The sequence below is a fragment of the Peromyscus leucopus genome, chromosome X (genome assembly GCF_004664715.2).
Source record: "Peromyscus leucopus breed LL Stock chromosome X, UCI_PerLeu_2.1, whole genome shotgun sequence".
In the NCBI taxonomy this organism is placed as follows: Eukaryota; Metazoa; Chordata; class Mammalia; order Rodentia; family Cricetidae; genus Peromyscus; species Peromyscus leucopus.
The window spans coordinates 16,776,014-16,802,825 of NC_051083.1; the positions used below are offsets into that span (position 1 = coordinate 16,776,014).

The 26,812-nt window shown below is 43.4% G+C and overlaps 1 protein-coding gene across 1 annotated transcript in view; it reads left to right on the top strand.

Moving 5' to 3' along the window:
• Positions 1-3,991: 3,991 nt before the first annotated feature.
• LOC114701332 (60S ribosomal protein L35-like) overlaps positions 3,992-26,812 on the top strand; it is a 38,553-nt gene continuing 15,732 nt past the window's right edge. Inside the window, exon 1 of the mRNA XM_037199258.1 lies at positions 3,992-4,045. Coding sequence (XP_037055153.1) covers positions 3,992-4,045 — 54 coding nt within the window. The remainder of the gene's footprint in view (positions 4,046-26,812) is intronic.

A 26,812-nucleotide genomic window follows, 5' to 3' on the forward strand; every position in this document is an offset into this window, starting at 1 on the left:
ATCTTGGAAATTCACTTCCTTTATTACCTAGGCATGGCCACTCCACCTATCTGCCTACCAGGGGGTCTGTCTAAGTCCTAGTCTCTTACTTCCTCCTCACAAACACATAAAGGTAGTATCCATCTGCTGCTCAGGCCACAATATAGTCCCGCAGCCTTTCCCTCTCACAGACACTTGACAGGCACCCTATGGAGACACGTGTGAATCTCTAGCTAACAGCCTTTCAAATGCCTGGTTTCTCACCTGGGGAAGTGAGCATACATTGACTCGGGTATTGGCGACTACACATCCTGCTCCACATCCCCTTCCCTGCTCCCTGCTGGGGAATCAGAGAGTCTGGCTACCACCCCCATCTCAGAAAGGTGTAAGAAATATTCCCACTTCTGCAATGTAGGCCCTGATTTCCTTTCTTTGGAGCCCCCAACATGCTGTGTGCTTCTGATGCTGGGGCCTGAACTCTCCTCAGAGCCCCTCCATGCTGTTGCCTATCTGTCTATCCATGGCATCAATAAATCTAATAAACTCTGTATTCCCCACGATACGTTTCAGTCTTCCCTGGGTACCTCTATCAGAGAGCTTTCACCTCACCCAGCTATTGAAAAGGTGCCTCAAGTCATCTGACATGGCACAAGGTCATCTAACATACATTTAAAGTTAGCCTTTGAATTCTACATGCACGCACCAAAGCATGCACATGCACACCTCTGCGCGTGCACACACATGCACACACATATGCACACATACATATACTGCACACATATTAAAATGAAAAAGGGGTGGATATGATTAAAATACACTGTATACATGGATAAAAATCCCCCAGATAAATAGAAAACATATTTGAAAATTAAAATAAGAAAGACACCTGGAATAATCAGAAACAACCAAATGTCCACCAGAAGAGAGCTGGCTGAATAAATTATGGCATATCAACACAATAGTACCATAATGTCACTCTCTGGGGATGGTGATACCTCCTGTAGTCATGTCTGCGCAGCTCTGGCAGGGCTTCCCACATTTGCCCCCTGGGGACTCTGGAGAGGCTTCACAGAGTCTACTTCCAGCCCTGGCACTGTTCTATTTCAGACTGGGCACAATTTCCTGTCCCTATTTTTTTTTAAAGGATCTTTATATGTATCTCAGACTAACCTGGTGCTTATTAAGCACCCTGGGTCGGCTGAACTTGTGATCCACCTGTCTTAACCTCTCAAGGGCTAAGATTCCAGGTGTGTGCCACCATGCCCAGCAGTCCTCATTCTTAATATGAATTCTGACCCAGTACATGGAGAAGCAGAGTGTTTGCTATACTAATGTAGGAGAAGGGTGGGTGGGAGGAATACCTTGGGACACTTTGTGCTGAATGCAATGATGACAAGACAGTGAGACTGGACATTAGGGACTGAATTACTTGTAAGGAGCAGATAGCGTGTCATAAAAGTGGGATCAATCATCATCACAACGATATAAATAAGGCTTGGAAGCACTCAGGCTTGCTTTGTACTGATGCGGCCTGAGCATCAATGAGGTTGCCCAGGAGGGCGCCTATATTTAGGCAAATGGGAGTTTCTTTTGTATTTCATCCAGCTCTCCCACAGAAAGGGCCTCATTTCCCCGTAACTCCTGCGCAGTATCATGGAGAAACGTGATCTTACATGGAGAACAGGGCTGCTGCTGCCAAAAGACAGGCGCTGTCGGAAAGGCGATGGCTGGGGGGGGGGGCAGGAAATGAGTAAGAACCCATGAAAGCACTTTGACCTGAGGAGACACACAAGGCTGAGATTACCTGCCTGGATATTAAAAGTGATTATCCCTGTGGGTAAAATCTAGGCAGGACAATTGTGCTTGTCTCTTTCTGGGCTCTGCATCTTATCCGTGCAAGGCAGGAGGAGAGGGAAAATTGTCTGGGAAATTTACTTCTGCTACAGGAAATCCTGCTTTACTCACAAAGAATGTGAACTTCTCTAAGGGTAACCTACAGAGACCGGGGTAGCCCTGGAAATGCAGAGCCAGAAATGTTTTTCTTGAGAGGTCAAGTGTGGGGGAAGAACAGGCAGAGCAAACACCCCGCTTCCTTTGTTTGCCAAAAGCCTGAAAAGTGGGCGGCTGTCCCCTACCCCCACCTCCTGTTCCACTCACTACTGCTTTGTGACAATGCAGGACCGGACTGCCTGTGGAGCTCTTTGCAAGGCGCCGGATGTAGTGACACCTACAACCCCAAGGTTGTCCTTCATCCACTGGCTCATCCTTGGAGAACCAAAGGGCTGTAGAACCAAGAAACACATTGGCTGCAGAACAGAGCGTGCTTGCTGGCTCTCTGCCTCTCCCTATTTGACAGACAGCCACATCTTTTCATGCAGTGCCAGCCACATTCCTGAGACATGATGTCAAGGTCTGAGTAAATGGATTTAGCTGTATTGAGCATCTGGGCACCGGGGCCGCATTTAACTCCGACAAATTGGCAATTTGTGCCACCAGTGGTCCCTTCATTGACCTTAACAACACAGTCTGCATGTTTCAGTATGATTCTACCCATGGCAAGTTATAAGGCACAGTTGAGGCCGAGAAAACAGGAAACTTGCCGTGAATGGGGCCAACGTCAAATGCGTGATGATAGTGCTCAATATGTTGTGGCACTGGTTTCTGTAGGAATGTTGGGGAAATGGGGGTTCCCTGGAAGGGCCGAGCTAAAAGACAAATTATCTCTGCTCCTTCTGATGTCTCTGTATTTATGATGGACATGAACCATTAGCAGTACACAAGATTCTCATCAATGCCTTCTGTACCTCAAACTTAAGTACTCTTCCAAACTTAGACCATGGTATCAGAGAAGGACTTCTAGTCACAATTCCTGCCATGGATGATTCCTCAGGGAAACTGTGGTGCGATGATCCTGTAGCTGCCTAGAAGATAATCCCCCTGGTCATTAGTGCTGTTATGGCTGTTGACAAGGCCATCCCTGATCTCAATGGAAAGCTACTGGTATGATTGGCTGTGTGCCCTCTTTTAATGTGTAAATTATTAATCTGATTTGCTGCTTGAGAAAGCTGCCAAATATGAGGATATCAAGAAGTTGGTGAAACTGGCATCAGAGGATAGATAGCCTAATGGGCATCCTAGGTTACACCGAGGACCAGATTGCCTCTTGCGATTTGAAGAATGACATGAGGCATACATGGTGGCATACACCTTTAATCTCAACACTCAGGAGGTAGAGGCAGGCGGACCTCTGTAAATTGAGGCCAGCCTGGCCTATATAGTGAGTTCCGGGACTATAAAGAGACCCTGACTCAAAAACAAAACAAAGCAAACAAACAAAAAATCAAAACAACAAAAAAACCTCTAAAAAAAAAAAGAAAGAAAGAAAGAAAAGAAGAAATGGAGAAGGAAGAATCCAGCTGTGAATTTATTCTTGTTTGTAGAGTCTCTTTCTGAAAAGCTCGTTCTCGAGAGTCATGTGCCCAACCTGGCTTTAAGAGGAATAGAGCTGTTTACAAAAACAGTTTCTTTTAATCTCCAGCTCACAAGTTATTTTGGAAATATGAAAGGAAAAGTTCATATTCAGAAACTGGCTATAGAAAAAAACCCTCTCTGGTTTCAGTGTGAAGCATGTGGGGTCTAAAGGAAAGAAAGCCAGGCAAGAATCTACCAGTTGGATTCAAGCTGGGATTGTATTTTTTTTTTTTTACATTAAAAAAATTGAGCTTCCAAAGTGGCAGGTTTCCTTATGACATTTCCATGGTTACTTAGGTTGGGTCGATCGGTTCCCACTGCCTCCTCTCCCTCAGCTCCCAGTTCCCCTTCTCCACTTAAACACTGAACCTCCTCTATTCCCCCCTCCCACTCTTCTAGTATGTTCCCCACTCCTCTCCATTAAGGCCTCTTTTGTCTCCTCTCGTCTCTTCCCAAAATTATATTTCCTTTGGCAGATGCTCATTTTCTCTGAAAAAAGTTGAGAAGCCAATCTACATCGGAATCAGGGTGCTTGTGCGGCATGAAGGACTTCCTTGTTGATAATGGTCGAAGACTGAATTCCATGAACGAGACAGTAAGCAAGGAGACTTACGTTCCAACAAATATCTGAGCATGAATGCTATCATCCTGGAAATAGTGGCCATGTCTTTCCTGTCATAACTACTAAGAAATATCCCAGAGAATATTAAAATGGCTTCCAAGTTATTGGTCCTTGCAGTTACTTCCTTTCTTAGACTATTTTCTATGTAGGAAGAGCAATTTCTTTTTATTTTATTTATTTTTTTAACTTTCTTTTTATTTATTTTGTGTGTCTTTTACATCATGTATCTTGATCCCATTCATTTCCCTGTCCCTTTGCATTTGCCCTCTGTCCCTGTACTCCTCCCCCCAATAAAATTTAAGAGGGAAAAAAGAGAAAAACAAACAAAAAAAATTTAAAGGGAAAAATTAAAAATCCCATCATAGAAGCTGCGGCGTGACACAGTGAGTCACTCAGTAAACCCCTTTGTCCATGTATCTTTACTTGCAAGTGTTCATTGCAAAGAGTGGTTGATCTGGTTCAAGACCTTTCGTTTTTTTTTTTTTTTTTTTTACTACACTATCAATGCTAGGCCCTCACTGGGACTCTCCTCTTGGATATCCTGTTGTTGCCTGGTGTTGTGGAGATTCTGCAGCTTTGGGTCGGTGGGTCTGCAGGACAGAGCCCCTTCACGTGCTCCAGCAGATCACAGATGAGGTGGATGTTGGGGTGGGCCAACTCTTAACTCTGATTCTGGGCCTGGGCAGCTGCAGGGTTGGTCAACCCGCCAGCTCTCCCCCCTGTCCTCACCAGGTGAGCTCTCCAGTATTGCTCCAGCTAATTCACCTCTTGCAGCAATGAGGGAAGGATGGGGCCAGTTCTCCTGCTGTGACACCCTCAGGGGCTGCTCCCCCACACCCACATCATCAGGGCCAGCTCCAGTGTGTTGTCCAGGCGAGCACAGCTGCAGCTGCCGGGAGGGAGGCAGCGACGGCCCTCCTGCTCTTATGACCCCAAGGCCAGTTCCTCCACCTGTCTCAGGTGCTGATGGTATCTCTTCTCCACCCATACCACCACATGTCAGATGAGTAATGGGGACAGCTCTCCCTTGCTCACAATGTCAGGGCTTGGTTACCTTCACCTCAGACCACTGACCACGAGGCCAGCTCTGCTCTACTGCCTACATGAGGAGCAGGGCCCAATTTCCTGATTGCTGCAGCTGGTAAGGGGGAAGGTCAGCTCTCTAGTCTGCTGCAGATGACACTACGTGCTGTACGCAGGTGAGGATAGCCAGGTCATATTCCAGAACTGTAAATGAGGCCCAAAGGCCAGTGTGGTCTTGCTCACATCTGACATCAGGATACCATTCCAATTGGAAAAAGTATGCTATAGAACAGTGTATAGGATATATTTGTGTGTGTTGTAAGATAAATATATAAAATATGCTTACATATTTAAAAACTTTATGAAAGAACATGACAGGAATTAAGTGATTTTATTAGTTCTGGTGGGATGGTGGGCAGGGAAGAGAAGGGACTTTTTCCTAATTATTATCATTTGAAAATTTTACCATGAATACATGTTTCTTTTATAATAAAAACCTTTAAGCAAAAATATAGATGAGAAATATGTAATCATGTGCCATATAATGATGTTTCAGTCAACAGATCATATATGATGGTGGTCCTATAAGATTGTGATGAGGCTGAAAAAATTCTTATTGCCAAAGGATGACCGAGCCATTGTAAAATAGTGACACAGTACAGTACTCACATGTGTGTGGTATGCAGTGCTAAAAATATAGGTGACAGCTAAACTACACAGGTATCTCCGTATCTTGGTTTGCATGTGTGAAATAATAGCTAACCCACAGGATCACGGTGATGATTGAATGACTCATGCGTTCAAGTCTTCAGAGCAGTGCCTGGCACACAGTGAGTGCTCACTTAGAAAAAGAATGGTCTGGACGAGGCGGAAGGCAGGCTGCTTTGACGTGATAATCTCTTTCACCACCTTGTGGTAGGTGAGCACAAGTCAGGAAGCAACGCGTGCTAACACAGACTCAAGCTTCCTAGAAGTTTGGACCTTAGCTGGATAGATGAATTGGGACTTGGAGAGTTGAGAATGTAAGGAAATAAAAACGCAAGTAGGGTATCTGCATGAGGATCAGAGTCCTTTACTTCACGGTCATCTTTGCTCCCAGATGTTCCTGATCCCTAGCCATGATGGGGGGGGGGGGGAGAAAAGTAACTCACGGCTGTTTCTTTTTAGGTCCTTCTTTTTGTTGTTGTCTCTGTACAGTCCTGGCTGTCCTGGAACTCACTCTGTAGACCAGGCTGGCCTCCAACTCACAGAGATCAGAATGCTGGGATTAAAGGTAAGCATCACCACCACCTGGCTTAGGTCCTTCTTTGTTGGCTAGACTTTAGTTTTACACACACACACACACATACACACACACACACACACACACACACACACACACACACACCTTGCTACTTAAGGTAAAACGTGTGTGTGTGTGTGTGTGTGTGTGTGTGTGTGTGTGTGTGTAAGGTGTGCCTGCCTGGTGCTTGCAGAGGTCAGAAGAGGGCCTTGGATCTTTCCTGGAACTAGAGTTGTGGACAGTTGCGAGCCACTCCATGGGTCCTTGGAATTGAACACATATCCTCTGTAAGAACAAAGTGCTCTTAACTACTGAGGCATCTCTCCAGTCCCAAGAGTGAGTTTTCACAAACAGATGTCCTGGGGGCATAGTTCTGAAGTCAGACACAGTAGTGTCCATGTGGAGAAAAGGAGGGATCACACATGTTTCTACCACTTAGCCTTCAAACAGATTTCTGATAGGTATTATTCACATACACACATACATACACACACACACACACACACACCATCTATCATCTCATCTATCTATCTATCTATCTATCTATCTATCTATCTATCTATCTTGCTACTTAAGGAAGCTTAAGCTGGTGTATGCATGCACAGAAATACATGTGAGCAATACACTCAAACGCATAAAACAAAATAAATCTTAACTTTTCTTTTTAATCCCTACATCTCTTGGTCACAATCTACCACATCCGTGAGATGTGGCTTCCACCAGGCAGTTGTGCTCACTTGTTTGATCCAAAGTTTCATTGAAGAGCCTCTGGTCACTAGAACCTAGCTAGGGCTAAGCCTCTCCCCTAGGCTAAGCCTGGGTTTCCATCCGAGGGAGGCAGGACCCTTAGTGCAAGGATTTCTGAAAATCCTCAAGGACTGTTTAGAAAAGGTTGGGTAGGGCAGGGCAATGTTCTGCTCTGTGCAGGGGAGCACGAGGAATTCAGAGTCCTGTCTTCCTTCCCCCGGTCCTGCTCTTCCAACTGTGGCCTTTAGATATGGCCCAGACACACCTGGGAGTCTAGATCTGCCTACGTGTTGGTCCGATTACCAATAGGTTATTTGCTGGGTGTGCAAGCTGTTAACAAACGGGAGTTTAGTTTTTTTTGGGGGGGGAGGAGGCTTGGGTCTCCACTGGAGCATGGCCCGTGTTGCCTGATTGGCCACTGCACTGCACAGAAGCAAGCTCAGTGCCTCATGAACAAACTGAGCTGGCCACTCGCCTCGGACTTGTACAATCTTGACATTTCAGGGTCCTCATCTCAAGAGAGGACTAAGGGATGTTGTTTTGGGGTGTCTTGATAAATAAGGGAAATCAGAGGCAGTGCCAGTCTCAAAATCTACACTTTTGCCCAGGGCTTCTGCCCCCCTCCCCTACAGGAGAGGACTCTCCTCCGCATTCAGTATCTCCACTCTGGTTCTTCGGTGCCAGAGCCAATTCCGCACTCAGGGCATGTTTCCAGGAGGAAGAGATGAAACATTCTAGCTTGGGCATTGCTGCATCTGAAATCCTTTAGGCATTGAACTTTATATCCAGGGGGGATGGCTAAGCCTGCAGCCTTGACATTTGAACAAATGTCAATCTCTAGTTCTGCCCATGACCGTTGATAGACCACTAGAGGGGGCCGGTGTGCTTCTGCTTTGGTGGAACAGGGCACTTCCTGTTTGCACCCCGTTCCTGTTCTGGAAAAAAAAAAAAAACACCGTTGCTTAGCAACAAGGAAGCCAATCATGCCTGTACCTCATGTCTCTGTCACTAACCCCAAGTGAGACATGGAACATAGTCTCCTTCAGATATTACCTACTGTAACAGTTTGGAACTTACTAGTTTACTTGAAATGTGGCCTGTGAGCCACATTTGAGGGGACTCAAGGCAGCCTACATATTCAGTGCATTTGCTAGGAGGACTCGTGGGGCTTAGTATATCATGGCATTCATAACTAAGGTTTACTATAGCAAAAGGACGTCGAATAAGACCAATGAGGGAAAAAATATTTGGGGTTTGGAGAAGTTTATGCACAGGCTTCTTCTTCTTCTTCTTCTTCTTCTTCTTCTTCTTCTTCTTCTTCTTCTTCTTCTTCTTCTTCTTTTTTTGTTTTTTTTTTTGGTTTTTCGAGACAGGGTTTCTCTGCGTAGCTTTGCGCCTTTCCTGGCGATCCGCCTGGCTCTGCCTCCCGAGTGCTGGGATTAAAGGCGTGCGCCACCACCGCCTGGCTGCACAGGCTTCTTTATGTACTCTTCCTCTTGTAAGGGGACATACAAATATACCCTTTCTCAGGAATGAAGTACACACTATGTAGGTGATATATTTTTTTTTTTTTAACCCAAGAAAGCTTGTTCCTGAGGACTGATTACTAAACGCTCACTACCTAACACGTACCAAATTCCGGGCTCTCAGGAGAAAGCAAGCAGAGTAGGCCTCACGGTTCGTACAACTTGGTTTGGCACATTGAGCCACCCTTATATTTAGAGGACATGTCAAGTGCCCTATTGCTTTTGTACTTCTGCTTTAGCCAACTATCCCAAGCACGTGCTTCTAACCCCAGAATCTGGGCAGCTGAGTCAGGAGGACTAGGAATCCTGCCTGAACTAAGATACCCTGTCTTTAAAACCCACAAGCCAAACAAAATCTCTCTTAACCAAACTAGTCTCAATTACCCCAGCCCGGAGGCTCAAACTCTACAGCTTCATCATCTTAGAGTTCAGTAGGTCACAAAGGCAACCTTGGGTTAAACTGTAGTTGTTGACAGGGCCGTAGTCCTTTCTGAGCTGCTAGGAATCAAGTTCCTGCTTGCTCAGGTTGTTTGGCAGAACCCAACTCTTTTGGGATTATAGAAGTCTGTTTCCTTGATGTCAATAAACTGAGTGCCATTCCTAGCTTCCAGAGGCCACCACATTCCTTAACTTGTGGCTCCTCCAATTTCAAAACCAGAACAATGAGTTGAGTCCTTCTCGGGTCACATCTCTCTAGCCCCATCTGGGAAAGATTCTCCCATCTTTAGGAGTTCATGTGATTAGATTGGGCCCACCCAGGTGAGCCAGGGTAATTTTTCCATCTCAGATCCTATAACCTTGATTACGTCCCTCCTCAAAATCCCTTCTGCCAAGGGAAGTAACAGACTGTGGGCGTGGAGATGCAAACAGCTTTGAGTAGGGGCCCAAGACAAGTGCTTTCCAGATTGCCACCCTGAAAGCACACATTTCAAAAGGTAACCATCTTAAGGCTGTTGTCATAACTCTTCTGCATATTCATGTATCATATGGAAGGAAAGATGGTATCATGAGTGATAAGTGATACTGCATCTCAACAGCCACTCTTCTGCTTGCTATGTTCAGCCCACAAAGATGTCTATATATCAGATTCCAGTATGACATACACAATCTAACTTTGGGACTGGGAAGGGCTGTCTATTCTTCTTTCAAAATCCAGTTAGGAGCTAAGGTTAAGGAAATGGTTGTCTCATGATTATGAGCACAGAGATTGGCAGAAATATAGTCTACTAAGAACTCTTAGCTATGTACCATGAGCAAAATATTTTTGTAATTCTTACCTTCTTTAATATTTCCAAATATAATCTTACTGTTTTATATAGGCTTGGGATGGAGAGAATAGATGTAATCTGTGGTGTTCCTGGATGGCTAGCATCAGTAATAGTGTGGAAACCATTGGAAGCCAGAGGCATGTGCTGCGTTCTTAAAGAGTGAGAGTTTGCCTAGAGTCCTCAGCAAAATAATTTAGGGCCCCAAGAAAAACACTCCACTGCCTTGATGGCGGTTTTCAAATGAAGATCCTACTTACCCTTTGCTAGACTAGCCACGAGTTCCCCTGAGAGAAAAGCACAATGTCTAGATAACACAGCGGCAGTGCAGTGTCTCAGCACACCTGCCGTCAGAACCATTTATTCTAGGGTCAGCCGTCCACTGAGGCAGAGACCAGGTTCTTCCATTTCTGTGGAAGAGAGCCTGGTCACTGCAGTGAACAAAGAAACATGTCAAGACTGAATTTTAAGGGATGAAAATCAGGGCAGATTAAAATTACTAACTCACTGATGTGTGAACGCTCTTCTTATCGCTGTAACACCTTGTGACTCCTAACTTAATAACACTCCGAATTGCAGGGAAGTTTCCCATGACCACTGGAGAAAAAGAAAATAAAAATGCTTGTGGAGCATCGTCTAGCGTGGTTAAAAGCTCTCACCAGGGCAAAATGAGTCGTCCCTTTGAACAACAAGCGGAGAGTAATGTACTGAATGGTGTTTTGTGGGTACAATTTTTAAGGGAGAAGAGATGGAGTGTGGTCTGATTATTAGATCGTTCTGACACATAAAGACATTTGAGCAGGAGGGAATCCTGGTCTGTGTTTTATTAAGCTGTGTGCCCTATGAAAACACACTTGCAAATTGCTGCATCATACTCTTCTTGCCTATGGAGTGGAAAAAATACCCAGAGAACAGTGTTATTGTGAAGAACGAATTAGAAAGTGCATTCTACAGAAATTGATTTTTAAATGAGACATATTCGTGTGTTATCCCTCTTCCTCCTGCAAATGAATAGCTCTATCAAATAAAGAGAAATTAGGTGAGATTTAGGGTAGTGGGTATATATTTTTTTCAAGAATGTGTGTATGTTACAGTTGCTATAAGAGTATGGTGCTTAATTCTGTATTTGCGTTAAGAATCATTTTCATAGATATTTGGTATTGTGTGCTGGAAAATAATGATGGGGATGATGGGGATGACAATTCCGTGGACTTGCGGAGCTGGTCGTCTTCTCGTTTATCTCATCTGTTGTTGACAAAGCCCTCCTCTTACTCTTGTAAATGAAATGAAGCTATTGCCGGGTCTGCAGTGTTTGGTTGCCATGGTTTGAATTCGTTTCATAAGCTGTTGCTTGGCAATCCCACGCGTCAGCTGGCTTTTTTTCCTCAGCACTCTCGACACACGCTGTCTGAAGTATAATGAGACTGAGGCTGGGCAAGGGAGGACAGCAGTCCCCAGGCACTTTCTGTCTTCCCACACAGCCCTGTTGATTACCATGATGCCTGATAAATGCATTGATAGCAGAGCAATGAAGTGATTACAAATGTGGGATTGGGGGTTTATATGTTGTTCTGCTCTAATGTTTCCTTTAGTCCTTCACTTAGAACCTTGAGGCACCAGGTCCTACAGTGGTACAAAATATGGAAGAGAAAATCTATTTTAAGCACCTGTACACAGTAGGTTTTCAGCAGCTCTGACCTGTACTGAGAAGGACAATGGAAGGTGTAGTAGCAAGAACTTCCTTTGTTCGATAGTAAAATCATCTGATGTAGTTTGGATTTGCTTTGTGCAGTTGTAACTCACTTTCCACTTTACATAGTGTGAGTGGGCCTACTGTAAATCTGTAGAGCAAAATATAAATTTCTAAATAAACTATGAGAGCCAAGGGGGAGAATGGGGTTATTGTGATTAGAAGAAGGTAGCTATGGATGAGGCAAATGTCAATGGACACAGTAAGTGGCCACTTTGGGTTTTGGTTTTTCAAGACAGGGTTTCTCTGGCTGTCCTGGAACTCGCTTTGTAGACCAGACTCAACAAACTCTCCAACTCACGGAGCCTACCTCTACTGGGATTAAAGGCTTGTGCCACCACCACACCTCTCTCTCTCTCTCTCTCTCTCTCTCTCTCTCTCTCTCTCTCTCTCTCTCTCTCTCTCTCTTTTCAGTAGGTGTCCACTTTGGGGAAGAAAATCATGATTTATATCAGTTGCCTATTTTCATGGTGTAAATATTCCTGTGAAGGCCCAGGCCAAGCTATCAATGATATCCTTGAATGGAATGTGGAATTGGAAATTGCTGCTTGTGTTAGCCTCTTACTTAATAGCCCTTTGGAACCTACCTCAGCACAGGACTAATCCCTTTCCTAGAGGCAGCTTTACTGGATTTTTTTTTCTCATTTGTGGACATTTCCAGAAAGTTCCTGTTTTTATGGCAGTTAGGGGAGAGCCGGTTCTTAGGAATGCTCTTTTGGCTGTCAACTGGAAAGAATGTGGCCAAGGAAATCTCTGTTGTGCAAACCCAGCGTGTTCCTCTACATGCTGGCTCCTGTGCTTTTTCTGTCCAGGGATTGGCACTCCATGACCTTTGGGAGCTCCAGAGAAGGTTTAGTGCTTAGGGGTTACTTTGTGGTAGAAGCCTAAGACAATGTCTTTTTCCAAAGCCATCTTCTTCAATTTTTTTTTTAATTAAATGTGTCCATGTGGCCGACAGTAAGTTCACATGAGTGCAGGTGTCCAGAGAGTCCAGAAAAGAGCATCAGATCCCCCGGAGCTGGATCCTCTAGGGCAGTGGTTCTCAGTCTCCCTAATGCTGTGACCCTTCAATACAGTTCCACATGGTGTGATGACCCCTAACCATAAAGTTATGTCATTGCTAGTTCATAACTGTCATTTTGCTACTGTTACGAATTGTAATGTAAATATTTTTGGAGATAGAGATTTGCCAAAGAGGTCTCAAGCCACTGCTATACGGTGATTGTGACCTGCACACCATGAGAGCTGGGAAGATCATGTGGGTCCTCGGCAAGAACAGTACGTTTCTAACAGCTGCATCATCACTCCAGCCCCCAAGGCTATATTTTAACCTGTTTTAAACAATATTAGTATCTTTATACTAGACAGAAACCAGTTTTAAAACAAACCACTTTAAAAATTAGGGCACGAGGGGCAGTTTAGTGATAGAGCACCCTTACTTAGCAAACATCTTGCCTAGCATACACAAGAGCTGGCTTTGACCCCCCCCCCAGCACTGCATTAATTAATTAATAAAGTAAGTAAGTATGAAGTTAAATGTGCCCCTCCCCTGCAGTTGTTTTAACTAGTGGAACTTTAGTGTAGCTGTCTGATTCTGAATGCTGGAGTAAACCAGACATGTACATGTAAATGCCCACGCGTGGGCTCATCAGTTTCGAGTGTCAGGGCAGCGAAGGTGGCGTGGGAGGAGAGGCGCCTTGACCAGCTTTCAGCAAAACCATGTTATATGTATTTCACTTGACCCATAATGTGTGTTTCTGCCCTACTTTCTATCTGACAATGTCAAGTTTAATGACTTCCACGGATGGATTCCCCCAAACACAGTGCCTCCCCTCCATATGAGCTGATAAAATTCTATGGTGTCTATGTGGTACACGTAGCACACAAGAAATCAGATCTAACACAATATTAGCTTTGTGAGAGGACTAAGCCCAATTAACAGAGTTTTTCATTTTGCTTCTTTGTTTTGTTGATGGGAACCTTAGTGCAAAGTTATCAACATCAATAAAATTAATGATCCCAGTTCTAAGGAGAGTATCCAGCAGTGGGTAGAGCATACAAGTAGAGAGATAGACGGAAAAGAGGTTGAAATGTCCCAGGAAGAGCAAGTAGAGGGATTTTTGAGGAACTGGGTAAGCTACCTGATGGCGGGGCAGAAGCCAGGGGAGATAAAGGCTGTTTGGGAAATGGTGTGGCTGGTGAAGAAAAGTGGATCACCAGAGATGGGAAAGGAACACTTGGGAGAAGAAATAAGGTTTCTGAGCACTTTTTAGGATAAACATCTATCACGCTTTCAGAAACTAGGTAGTTTCACATCAAGGTTCCAGCAAATCTTGTGTTGGGTCACTTGGTCACTTTCTAGTTTATAGATGGCTTAAAGAACAAATCTGGATTCTTATTCTCCCCTTTGGAATCTTTTTCATGGAGGCAATGTGATCATCAGTCTTGGTTGTCTGCTTAGCTGGATCTGGAATCAGCTAACAGGCAAATCTCTAGGTATGTTTGTGAGTGATTTCTTTTTGTATTTTATAATTTAATTTAATTTTACATATCAGCCACAGATTCCCTTGTCCTCCTCCCTCCTGCCCCCACCCCAGCCCACCCCTCATTCCCATCTCCTCCAGGGCAAAGACTCCCCTGAGGACTGAGTTCAACCTGGTAGATTCAGTCCAGGCAGGTCCAGTCCCCTCCTCCCAGGCCTCGTGAGCCAAGTGTCCCTTGCATAAGCCCCAGGTTCCAAACAGCCAGCTCATGCACTGAGGACAGGTCCCAGTCTCACTGCCTGGGTGCCTCCTCAAACAGTTCAAGCCAATCAACTGTCTCACTTATCCAGAGGGCCTGATCCAGTTGGGGGCTCCTCAGCCTTTGGTTCATAGTTCATGTGTTTCCATTCATTTGGCTATTTGTCTCTGTGCTTTTTCCAACCTTGGTCTCAACAATTCTCGCTCATACAAACCCTCCTCTTTCTTGCCAATTGGACTCCTGGAGCTCCACCTGGGGCCTGGCCGTGGATCTCTGCATCCAGTTCCCTCAGTCATTGGATGAGAGTTCTAGCACGAGACAGTTAGGGTGTTTGGCCATCCTATCACCAGAGTAGGTCAGTTTGGGCTGTCTCTTGACCATTGCCAGTAGTCTATGGTGGAGGTATCTTTGTGGATTTCTGTGGACCTCTGCAAGATTCGAGGGAAAGAGAGCTTAGGGGAGCAGGAGATTCCAACTGGATCAAGAACAGAGAGGGAGAACAAGAAATAAGAGACCATGATAAATGAAGACCACATGAGAATAGGAAGAAGTGAGTGACTTTCTTAATTAGGTTAAGGGAAGCGAAAAGACACCCTTTAAATGTGAGTGGCGCGTTCCAGTGGCAGCTTAGATGGGGGAGGTTGAAGGGGAAGCTTTTGCTTTTCTGCTTGCTTTCCTTTGTGTCTTGCTGGCAAGTTCAACTACTCTATCTGTGAGTTGGTCTACCCTGTGGCTGCCTCTGCTATTGTTGCTGACATCAGAATTCAGCTTCTTTGGTCTTCCAACATGGTCTGAAAATCAATGACTCCCTATGAACACTCAAGGCACCAGATTTGGACTTTGGAGACACCCAGCCTCATGGACTGGGCAGCTAACCCTTCTCACCTGCAGTGTAGGGACCCATTGCCACCAGAGGACTACCTCGACCACATGGCACAAGCCAGTCTAATACCCCCTTTAATACATCTTCATCCTAATGGTTTTGTTCCTCCCAAGAACCCTGAGAAATAGTCACTAATTCCAGCCAGGAAGTTGTCCTGACCTAATTAATAACGTCCCAAAGGCTCTACTTTCTAACACCATCACATTAGGAGTAAGAATTTCCACATATGAACAGCAGGGCACAAACACCAATGTCTTCCAAATATTTGAACATTTCTAAAGTCAAGAGGGAATGCATACCAATCCCAGTTCCCCCTCCCTTCCCTTCTCCCCATCCCACCCCCCATCCACTCCTCAGAGAAGGTAAGGCCTGCCTTGGGAAGTCAACAAAGTCAGGCAGAAACGTTTAATTTTGTTTGTTTTGAACCCTTTAAGCATCTGTGCTTATTTCAGTGTTGGTGAAAAGTGGGAGGGCTATTTTTTACACAATGAAATATTAAAACTTCTGAAGACCAGTTTTACATTTGGGGCCACTATTCAGACCCTAAGGGAATATGTTTCTAATTTATTTTGAAGAAATACTACCTCACGCTGCCTCTTGATAAGTTCTGAAATTTTATTCCTAGCTAAGATTTATTTGGAAACCGTTTATTTGAAAGAGAAAGGTGGTGTATCTGAGATGATCAGTCTCTACCTAAGATCACATGCCATTTCTATGGCATGAGATGTTTGCTAGGAGCAGCTGCCTAGCAACAGATTGTGCTTGTCAATGCTCACCCCACCCCTTCCATTCAGACGACTAGTGGAGCACCAGAATTACTACATGACAAAAAAAAATGGTTGTGCCGTCTTAATGGTCTGTTTCTCTCTCTGCCTTCTAAATAAAGGAAACTACTGAGGGTGATCTAGAGAAAGTGAGGCACTCACTGGCAGGCAAGAACATTATTTTTTGTTTTATGGAATGAGAATTAAGCTTCTGTCATGTTACCCCGATTAAGTTGTGCCATGTTTTGTTTTTTATTTGTTGCTTTTTATTTTTCGAGTGTAGCCTGGGCTGTCCTGGAACCAGCTCTGTAGACCAAGCTGGCCTCGAACTCACAGAGCTCTGTCTGCCTCTGCCTTCCAAGTGCTGGGTTTAAAGACGTGCGCCCCCCACCCAGCTTTTCTTTTTTAAATTGTATCATGTTTTATCTGCTATAATAGATAGTGCATCTGTTACCTTAACCAGTATAGGGAAGTATCAGAGATTTTACTAACCAATCATTAATTTCATACTTAATTCATGATCTTGCATTTTGCTTCTCCAAACCCTCCAGCTTTGAAACACATTTCAGAAAACCATGCAGAGGAGCTGCTGGGGGAATAGAGACCAATGGGAAGGGGGTTGGGGGTGGGGAGGCAAGTGGAAGAGAAGAGTGGGAGAAGAGGATTAGTAAGATGAATTATATATATGCGCAACATAATGAAATCTACTACTTTGTATGCTAATTTTAAAAACCTAATAATAAAAATCGAAACCATGTAGAAACAGTTCCTGTGTTGATGGTGGATGACTACTTTACCAAGTTCTTGGTTCTCTCTCTTGACCTGGGCCAAGTTCCATTAAGGTTGTCTTCCAGGAAAGGTCATAGGTGATCCAATACTAGACCCCAGTAGGGGGCTGTTCAGGAATTTTTGGTTGGAAAATATTTGGTGTGTTGATAGGAGATTAAAAATGCAACCCAAAGGTAGAAAACTCCAAGCATATGTGAAACAGGAATACCATTCTGGACAAATAAAGCTTATAAAATAGAAGAAAGATACATTGAAAAGCAGCTGAGATGACTTGAATGTAAGTGGTAGTGAAGGACTGAATAGGAGCACATTCAGGGAGTTCCTATTTCTGGACTTGGGCCTCATCTGTACGGCCTACCATCTTCCGCACGCTTCCCTTTGGGCTGCGCAAGATCCTCACACTCCAGTAGGTCTATAGCCGACATCTGGAAGTGTTGCATATACAAGGATTTTGCCTAGGAGTGTGCATTTCACTTTCTCTGAATGATGAGGCACAGTCTGTGGAGGAGGGCTGGGGTGAGAATGCAAAGTAAGCCAGAAGCTCTGGCTGGAAACTGTTCCCTCTGCAGAGGGCTCCTAGGCTGACTCCCGTGCAGCATGGTACACTTTCAGACAGCTCAATGAGCTGGGAGCATCTATTCGACCAGCTCTCAGGCCTAGTGCCTTTGCTGCTGACTATTCTTGCTCGGTCAGTGGCTTGCTGAAGATGATCTGTACATTTTACTTGTTCCCTCATTTTTCTTCTTTTAGACCCAATACTTGGGTGTTAAGCAGAGAATAGTAAGGTAGTTCTCTACTAGATCAACTTATTCTGATAATAATATCTGACAGGGAGGATACTATGTGTAATTAAAAGCAAATTTTATTGAGGGTAAGGGACTCAAATTGCCCAAAGAAAGGAGTTTCTCCATTAGCATAGCACAGACTCCTTTCCTTTCATCTGTGGTTTGTGGGTCATGCAAAAAGGATATGCACCTGATAGGCCTTAATGAGGGTTCTTCAAAATAAGAGCAAGTTGTTGGAAAGGACACTGTGTTGGTGTCTATAAGGACTTTATTTTGATTAGCACATATATCAAATTTCAGTTGTACATAACAAATTACTGTAGCTATTATAACATCATATATAACATCATATACATTTAATACAAATAATCTCGTGCTTTCAAGGTCACTGAGAGGCTAAAAGAGGAGGCATTAAGCACTTGAATGACTACTAGGACAGCTAAAAGAGCTGCCCCAGCAGGAGACTGCTACCTCTGCTACCACTGAGAAGCAGAAAGTTACTCTCCTAGCAGCTGTGTGCAGGATCACATAATCTAAGCCTAAACGGCAAGATAAGGAATCTTCCGGGACAGCTTTTGCTTGAGGAGCATACAACCTCAGCTGTGATATGGAGGAGCGGGACTGCCTTTGTGTCTGTTGTTTCAAAACCACAGCAGCAAGATGGAAGGCTCTCCTATGGCTGGCTTCCTCCCCACTTGACTGCATTTTGAAAGGTAATTTTCACATGAGTATACCTGATTAGTAGAACCCAAATTGCATACACTCTCTCGTTTCAGAGAAGTAATAGAGCCTTTGGCTCTCTAGCCTCTATCATAAAGGAAGGCACACTGTAAATGATTAGAAGAGATGTTTATCAAGCCAATTACAGTTTGCAACCAATCATTATTCCCTGTCCAGAAAGCGGCTTGCATCCCTGACCCTGACACACTGAGACCAGTCTTTCATGATGCAAAACAGGTCCAATTAGATAAAAGCTTCAATTTTGAAGCAAAGCAAATAGTAGCAACACAATATCAGTGGATTGAGAGACATTATGCTTAATAAACCTGCACTGATGGAAGTGATAAAGGCAATCAAAAATGTAGCAAGCCTAGATATACAGAGTGAGGGAATATTTCTGAGAAAGAAACTAAAATTTGAAAATACAAATTCTGAGAAATAACAAGTTGTGAAACCCACTGGATGTGTTTTTAAAGCAGAAAAATATGCACACCATATTGCATATGCCGTGTTTATCTGTGGTGGAGACAGAGACTGCAGATGATAACAAAGAAAATAAAATAGCCGACTGTGGTGGTGCACATCTGTAATCCCAGTACTTTAGAAGTGGAGGCAGGAGAATTGTGGTTTGATGCAAGCCTGGGTTATGTAGTGGGATCTCTCTCTCTCTCTCTCTCTCTCTCTCTCTCTCTCTCTCTCTCTCTCTCTCTCTCTCTCCTTCTCTTCCCCCCCTCTCTCTCACATACACACACACACAAATCCAAGAAGAAAGAAGAAAGAAAAATAAGATAAAATAAAGAGACTAACCCATACTAATTGATGATAAAAGTGTGCCGTGATCTTTGTAGTATGTAGCTCCACTCATGATTTTGTAACAGTTAATTCAAATATTAAAAGTTACTGAGGGTAAGGTTTCTGCACAGCAAAAGAATCAGTGGACATAGTGAAAGGGAACATGTGGAAAGGAGAAAGTATTTGTAAACCATGTATCAGATGAGAGGTTAATATGCAAAAATATAAGAAACGCATACAACTCAACAGCAAAACAATAAAAAGACCAGATAACTGGCTTCAAAAATTAGGCAGAGTTTGCTTGAAGAGACATAAATGGCCACCATGTGTTTGAAGGAGAAGCAGCAGAACCAGCATTTGAAAGTGCCATAACGAAACCACACTGTACACGATAATTCAAAATAAACTAAAGGTAGTCAATATCACTGATCATTAGGGGAATGAAAATCAAATCCACACTGAAATATCACATCGCCCCTAACAAGATGGTCATTATCAGGGATGTGGAAATCATTAAGACTCTAGTATGTTGTTGGTATAAATGATATAGAGTCTATGGAAAATGACAGAGAAATGTCTCCAAAAAAGTAAATGTAGGTTTCGTTGCTCACTCTTTCCTGACCGCCTCCCTCCCCTTTGTAGAGTCCCCTTTCTAGTTCCCTTGCCTATATGCCTCTCACCCCACAACATACTTGTAAACATCAAAAGCCAGGATTTGTGTAAGTCTGGCTCACTGGAGTAATAGTATGCTTTCCAGATCCATCCATTTTCCTGCAATTTCATTTTTCTTTACAGGCAAGAGGAGTTCCAAAGAGGACAGAGGAGATCAGAGGGTGGAGAGGAGAATCAACAGAATGAGTTTTGACTTAATGCTTTTTATGGTAGTTTTAAAAAATAATTAAAGAAAGAGCTATACCCTTTCACCTTGTAAATGTTATGAATCATCATGAGGCATGTTTCATAGTAACTTCATGCATTTCAATACCGTTCAAAAATATTGGTCTGGGAACATGTTTAGCATACTCGAGGTCCTGGATTTAATCCTAAGCACCAGAGACAGACAGGCAGGCAGGCAGGCAGGCAGGCAGGTAGACAGACAGACAGGTGGCCAAAGGGACAGATGGGTGGATGGATGGTTAGACAGGCAGACAGGCAAGCAGATAGACAGATGGCTGGAGGCTTGGTCAGACAGACAGACAGATGGCCAGAGGGACAGACAGATGGATGGATGGTCAGACAGGCAGACAGATGGACAGACAGACAGATGGAGGAGTGGTCAGACAGACAGACAGACAGATGGCCAGAGGGACAGCCAGACAGACAGAGGGACAGACAGATGGATGGATGGTCAGGCAGACAGACAGGCAGATGGACAGACAGACAGCTGGAGGGGTGGTTGGACAGATAGACAGATAGATGGCCAGGGGGACAGCCAAACAGCAGAGGGACAGCCAGATGGATGGATGGGCAGACAGGCAGACAGACAGACAGATGGACAGAGGGACAGACAGAAGACGGACACACACACACACACACACACCACAACACCACATATATAGTGGCATACAGCTATAATCCTAGCTCTGTGGAAGCTGGGCAGGCAGATCATGAATTGGCAGTTGCATGTCTCAAATAGAAAAAATACTGTGAAGTATGACAACGTGGATGAAACCTGAGGACATTATGCTAAGGGTGGTAAGCTGATTACAAGACAGATACAATATGATTCCACTTGCATGTGGATTGTAAAATAATCCAATTGAAGCAGAGAGCAAACAGCAGTTGGCAAGGGCTAGGATGGAGGCAGAAATGTGAAGCTGCTATTCAGGGTGGGATGGGTTTACAGGGAGACACGAATAGGTTTTAGAGATCCACTGTGTAGCTTTGTGCCTTTAATTACCAATACTATACTGTACACTGGAAAACTGTTACGAGAGTAGATCTCACATTAAATGTTCTTACCACAAAAGAAAAGTAACTGCAGATAGAAGACACTTAGTGAGAACACTTCTAAACTGAGCAGGAATAATTAACTTACGTAAATTAGATTTACGGTCTAAAAAAAACACTAAAAGAATCACTCCCTAAAATTTTGAAATACATAGTTATTAGTACATATAAACATAAATGGTTTACACAGCTTAAAACATGCCACACACGCTTAAAAATTTGATCAAGTATCTCCAAGTGGAAAGTAGTTAACATTCATTCCCTCAAAAAAAAATTTTTTTTTTTTTTTGGTTTTTCAAGACAGGGTTTCTCTGTGTAGCCATGCCTGTCCTGGAACTCACTCTGTAGCCCAGGCTGGCCTCAAACTCACAGGGATCCGGCTGCCTCTGCCTCCCGACTGCTGGGATTAAAGGCATGCACCACTACCTCCTGGCTTACACTCAATTTTGACACAAAATCATATGGTATCAAAATAATATCAGAGACGGATAAAAAGTTGTGCAAATGAAAAACTTATCAAATAGCAAAGAAATATACAATGCAAAAGCATTGAAAGATTTTTAAAATTTCACAAGCAGGAAAAGCAGAACAGTAGCAAAATTGTTACTTAGAAGCAGAAACTGTTGCTGTAGACATTTATTTTCAGCCCACATATAAACTTAGAAGGGTTGAGGAAAAATGTAAGAAACAAAGAGACAAAATAATACTACCTACCTTCAAAAGAAATTGAACTAAAATACTTTAAAAAACTACAAGAAGAAGATTTGGTTTCAGGTTTTGAAGCATTATAAGGAAACAGTTCTCTTAAAATCTATTTTATTAATATAATCATTGCAAACTGGACTCAAAGGTATTCAAATTTACTGAAAGAGTGTTTATTGATCAGAAACATTTCATTTTGTGTGATTTAAAATTTTCATACATTCGCATGCATTTCCCAATGGCTACAGCTAAAATGCCTTCTTTTACAATTCCCCTGTATCTCCTTCCATCTGAGGCTCTCTCAGCGAAGCAGTTGCTGAGCGGGACTGCAGACTTTCCTTCTCACACATTCAAATTGCCCACACAAGATCAGGCTGACCCTGGGCTTTTCATGAAATGCTATGGCTTTGCTAAGATCAAAAGTCTCATATCTGCCCTTCCCATCACCAAATAGTTTCTGCTCACATCAAGGCCCAGGAGAGTTTCCAACAGTGTCTTCCACAACAGGGATGATGCTATCACTCACAAAAACTGTGACAGCATGCAAAAGCCCTGCTCAAATTCAAGCCAGAAAAAAAAAATCCCAGCACAGAGGAGGGAAGTGGGCACCAAGTCCCACCCATAACCAAGAAACTATTTGCAATTACTACCTGCTGGGAGAGGGACAAGCTCCCTCTGAGTTTTCTCCAGTGGAGTGACTCTGGGTATATTAACCGCACTCCAGGGAAGGACTCGTGTTCAGTAGTAGTTGACTAACACAAAATGGACTCCATTATTTTTGTGTGCTTTTAGTTGTTGTTGGTACGGTTTGTTAGGTTTTGTTTTGTTTTCTTTTTTGAGAGAGAGAAAGAACATGGAGATGTGTGGGTAGGGAGGCAGGAAGGATCTGGGAAGAGTTGGGAGAAGAAAAAGAATATGATCAAATATATTGCATGAAATTAAAAATATAATAAAAAGAAACTGGACAGATAAAAATAAAATGAAATGAAATGAAAATGGACAAAAAGAGTGACATACTACTTTAAATGGGATTTTCATCCAAGCTCTTTCTTCCTCCTCCCTCCCTCCCTCCCTCCTCCCTCCCTCCCTCCCTCCCTCTCTCTCTCTCTCTCTCTCTCTCTCTCTCTCTCTCTCTCTCTCTGTCTTTCTTTTTGTTTGTTTTTTGTTTTTTCGAGACAGGGTTTCTCTGACAAGCTTTGGTGCCCGTCCTGGATCTTTCTCTGTAGACCAGGCTGACCTCAAACTCACAGAGATCCTCCTGGCTCTGCCTCCCGAGTGCTGGAATTAAAGACATGCGCCACGACTGACCAGCATCCAAGCTCTTTCTAAGTTGCAAGTTTTGACATGGAATTTTCTTGCTTGGCCTGTGGAAAGCAATCTTGTTGAAGATATAGCAACAACAAAACATATCTTCCTTGTTTTGGATCCAAAATGCACATAGTTGTTGATCTGCATGAAATGTGGACTTTCAATAACTCCTCTGTGTTTTTGGTAACTATGCCTCATCGCAAAACACAGTTACACAGATCACTGTTTATAGCCTGAGGACTGCCATTAGTCTTTATGCTAATATGACTTGGAGACGTTTTTGCAACTTTTGCCTTCATATTTCATTATGAAAAAAATGGTTGTAGAGACCATCGTAATAAACTATTGTGTACCAATAACTCAGTTTCATTGTTAACAAGACACGACCTACTTTATTTGATTAATTTTTTTAACCACTACACATTCCCCATGCAGTCAATTGAAAACATACAGATTCTTTTAAAATGAAATCATCACATTACTATACATCTAAGATATTAACATATATACAACAATGTTTGAAGTTCCCTATTGTATAAAAAGGTTTTGTAGGGAGTATTTTTAAATTATGATCTGTAAAAAGCCAAATGTGGCATAGCCATGTCTCAAATCCATCAGGTTTCCCTAGTCATCTTTTTATTTTTGGAGTCTTTTTTTTTTTTCCAGACAGGGTTTCTCTGTGTAGTTTTGGTGCCTGTCCTGGAACTTGCTCTGTAGACCAGGCTGGCCTCGAACTCACAAAGATCTGCCTGCCTCTGCCTCCTGAGTGATGGGATTAAAAGTGTGAGCCACTACTGCCAACTTTTTCGAGATTTTTAAAATTATTTTCTGACAACTTCCAAGATTTATTTTTATTTTATTTGTGTGTGTATGTGTGTGTGTGCACATGTGTACAGTGTACAGGTCCATGGAGGACAGAAAAGGACATTGAGTCACTTGGAGCTGGAGTCATAGGCAGTTGTGAGCCCCCTGATATCGGTTCTAGGAACTAGACTTGGTTCCTCTGGAAGAGCAGAAAGCAGACTTAACAGCGGAGCCGTCTCTGCTGCCTGTATGTAATGCATTCTGACTATTCTCAGCCTCATCCTTTCTCATCTCCTCCTATTCCTGTCATCCCCTAGCCCCTCTCCTTCCCATAAGGCCCTCTCCTACATTACATTTATTTTGTTTTGTTTACAGACTTAAGTAATCTCACTAGGAGCTCTCTGTAAGGGAGAAGTCATCAGGCCATAAATAAGTGGGGAGAGAGAGCTATGATGGACATTTCCTGCACAGACTAGCAACATCCTTATATGGACTGGAGGCTTTTGCTCTGGACTTCACCCCAGGGGGAAGGTGTTGCCATTTTCCCATGGGTCTGAGGCTCTGGTCCTTACCATGGCTGGCTCATATCAACAACTCCCATTTACTCAGGATTTCACACTTCCAGGGTTTCCACTGCTCCCCACAGGATTCCACGACCCTCTCCCTGATCCACAGTTGACAGCCGGGTCTTGTGGGAGTTCAGTGCACTAACTCTGGCTACTGTGAATTAGTGATTGCAATGACTGTTTCATACACAGAAGACAGCATTTCTTGTCTTCTGGCTTACATTCTTTCCACTCCCTTTTCTTCTATGTTTCCTGAGCCTTAGACAGAGTTAAATGTCCTCTTTAGAGGGATGAACACTCCACTGTCACTTATTCTTAGCACCTTAAGAGGCTATGTCTTAGTTCGGGTTTCTATTGCTGTGAAGAGACACCATGACCATGGCAACTCTGATAAAGAAAACATTAAATTAAAGTGGTTTGTCTACAGTTTCAGAGGTTCCGTCCATTATCATCATGACGAGAAACATGGTGGCAGGCAGGCAGATGTGGTGCTGGAGGAGTAGCTGAGAGTCCTACATCTTGCAGGCAACACGGAGTCAACTGAGACACTGGGCAGTATCCTGAGCATAGGAAACCTCAAAGTCCACCCCCACAGTGACACACTTCCTCCAACAAGGACACACCTACTCCAACAAGGCCACACCTCCTAATAGTGCCACTCCCTATGAGATGATGGGGGCCAATTACATTCAAACTACCACAGTCTGTATTCACTGACATTAACCACAAAGAGAAGTTTCTTCTAATTAAGGCTGAGAGTAGCATTTGTCTATGGGTTAAAAACACAACTATTTAGAAGGCAGTTTGGTGCCATGTCAATTCACCTAAATAGCAGTAGTAAGTGCTACACCTATGATCAGGACCTATGATACTCAGTCATGTTTGTGACCCAGTTCAGTAGCAGGCATGTATTTCCTCCTGTCAAGTGGGCCTCAAATCCAAGCCAAGTGTGGTTGGCTACCTTCGTAACAGTCATGCCACTGTTGTACCACTGGGACATCTTGTCTAATAGGTTGGCATTTGTGATGGTTTGGATGAAAAATTGTATTTCATAGGCTCAGGTATTTGAACACTTGGTGGCATTGGTTGGGGAGGTTATGGAACCTTTAGGAGGTAGAGCCTTACTAGAGAGGGAATATCACTGGGGAGACAGCTTTAAGATTTCATAGCCTACCCTATTTCTTGTTTGCTCTCTCTGCTTTGTGTTTGTGGTTGAATATGTACTCTCTTAGCTTTATACACCATCCACCTGCTGCCATACCTCTCTCAGCATATGGACTCTCTCTCTGGAACCGTAAACTCAAATAAAGTCTTTCTACTTATAAGTTGCCCTGGTCATGGTACTTTATTACAGCAGCCAAAACTAACTAATGCAGCATTGGAGTTCACTGGGTCCACAGGTGATTAAGACTGTTGATGGTTTTTCTCTCCCAGAAGCATAGTACCTTCTAGCAGTATGAAAACTAGCCAGCAGGGAAGAAGATTTCAAGTCAGTTTCAGGTGATTTCTCTATAATGTGCAATCAGGGTGTTTGGTATCTTCAACAACGGGGTCTTAGCATCTGATTCTGATTGGTAACTAAGAGTAATGGCAAGAGCCTGTATTGGGTTTTTTTTTTGGGGGGGGGTGCTTCTGGGGCTTCCCTGACCAAGAACTCATAAGGAGATATCTCAGGCTGGTACAGGGATTTTTGTGTAATATACAATGGCTTCTAGGAGCACCATTATTCAACCATGTAGGACATTTTCCATATAACTCCTTTTTAACTCTTTGTTAATCTTATTTGACTAACAAAGTAATAGGCTTCTGTCCTATTTTTTTCCAATCTGACACAGCTGGAGTTATCTAGGAAGAGGAACCTCAATTTTAGAAAATGCCTCCATCAGATTGTCTTTAGGCAAGTCTGTGGGATGTTTTCACCATTAATGATTAATATGGGATGGTCTAGCTCACTGTGGGTGGTACCACTACTCAGTAGGTGATCTTGGGGTATATAAGAAAGGAAATTGAGCAAGCTAGTAAGCAGCATCGCTTCCTGACTTCTACTTCAGTTCCTGCCTCCAGGTTCCTGCCTTGACTTCCTGCCATGACTTCCCTCAGTGATGGACTGTGAGCTGAGAGTTGTAAGATGAACTAAACCCTGTCCTCCCCATGTTGCTTTTGGCCATGGTGTTTGATCACAGAAACAGAAACCCCAATGAAGGCACTGTCATTTTTTCTTTTGGATTACCTGCCTCTTGGTTTGAAGTCACCCACCATTATTATATAAGGCCAATCTTTACTTCCAGTAACCTTCCTACATTTTATTATAGTTAAAAAAATCAGAGCAAGGAAAGAATACT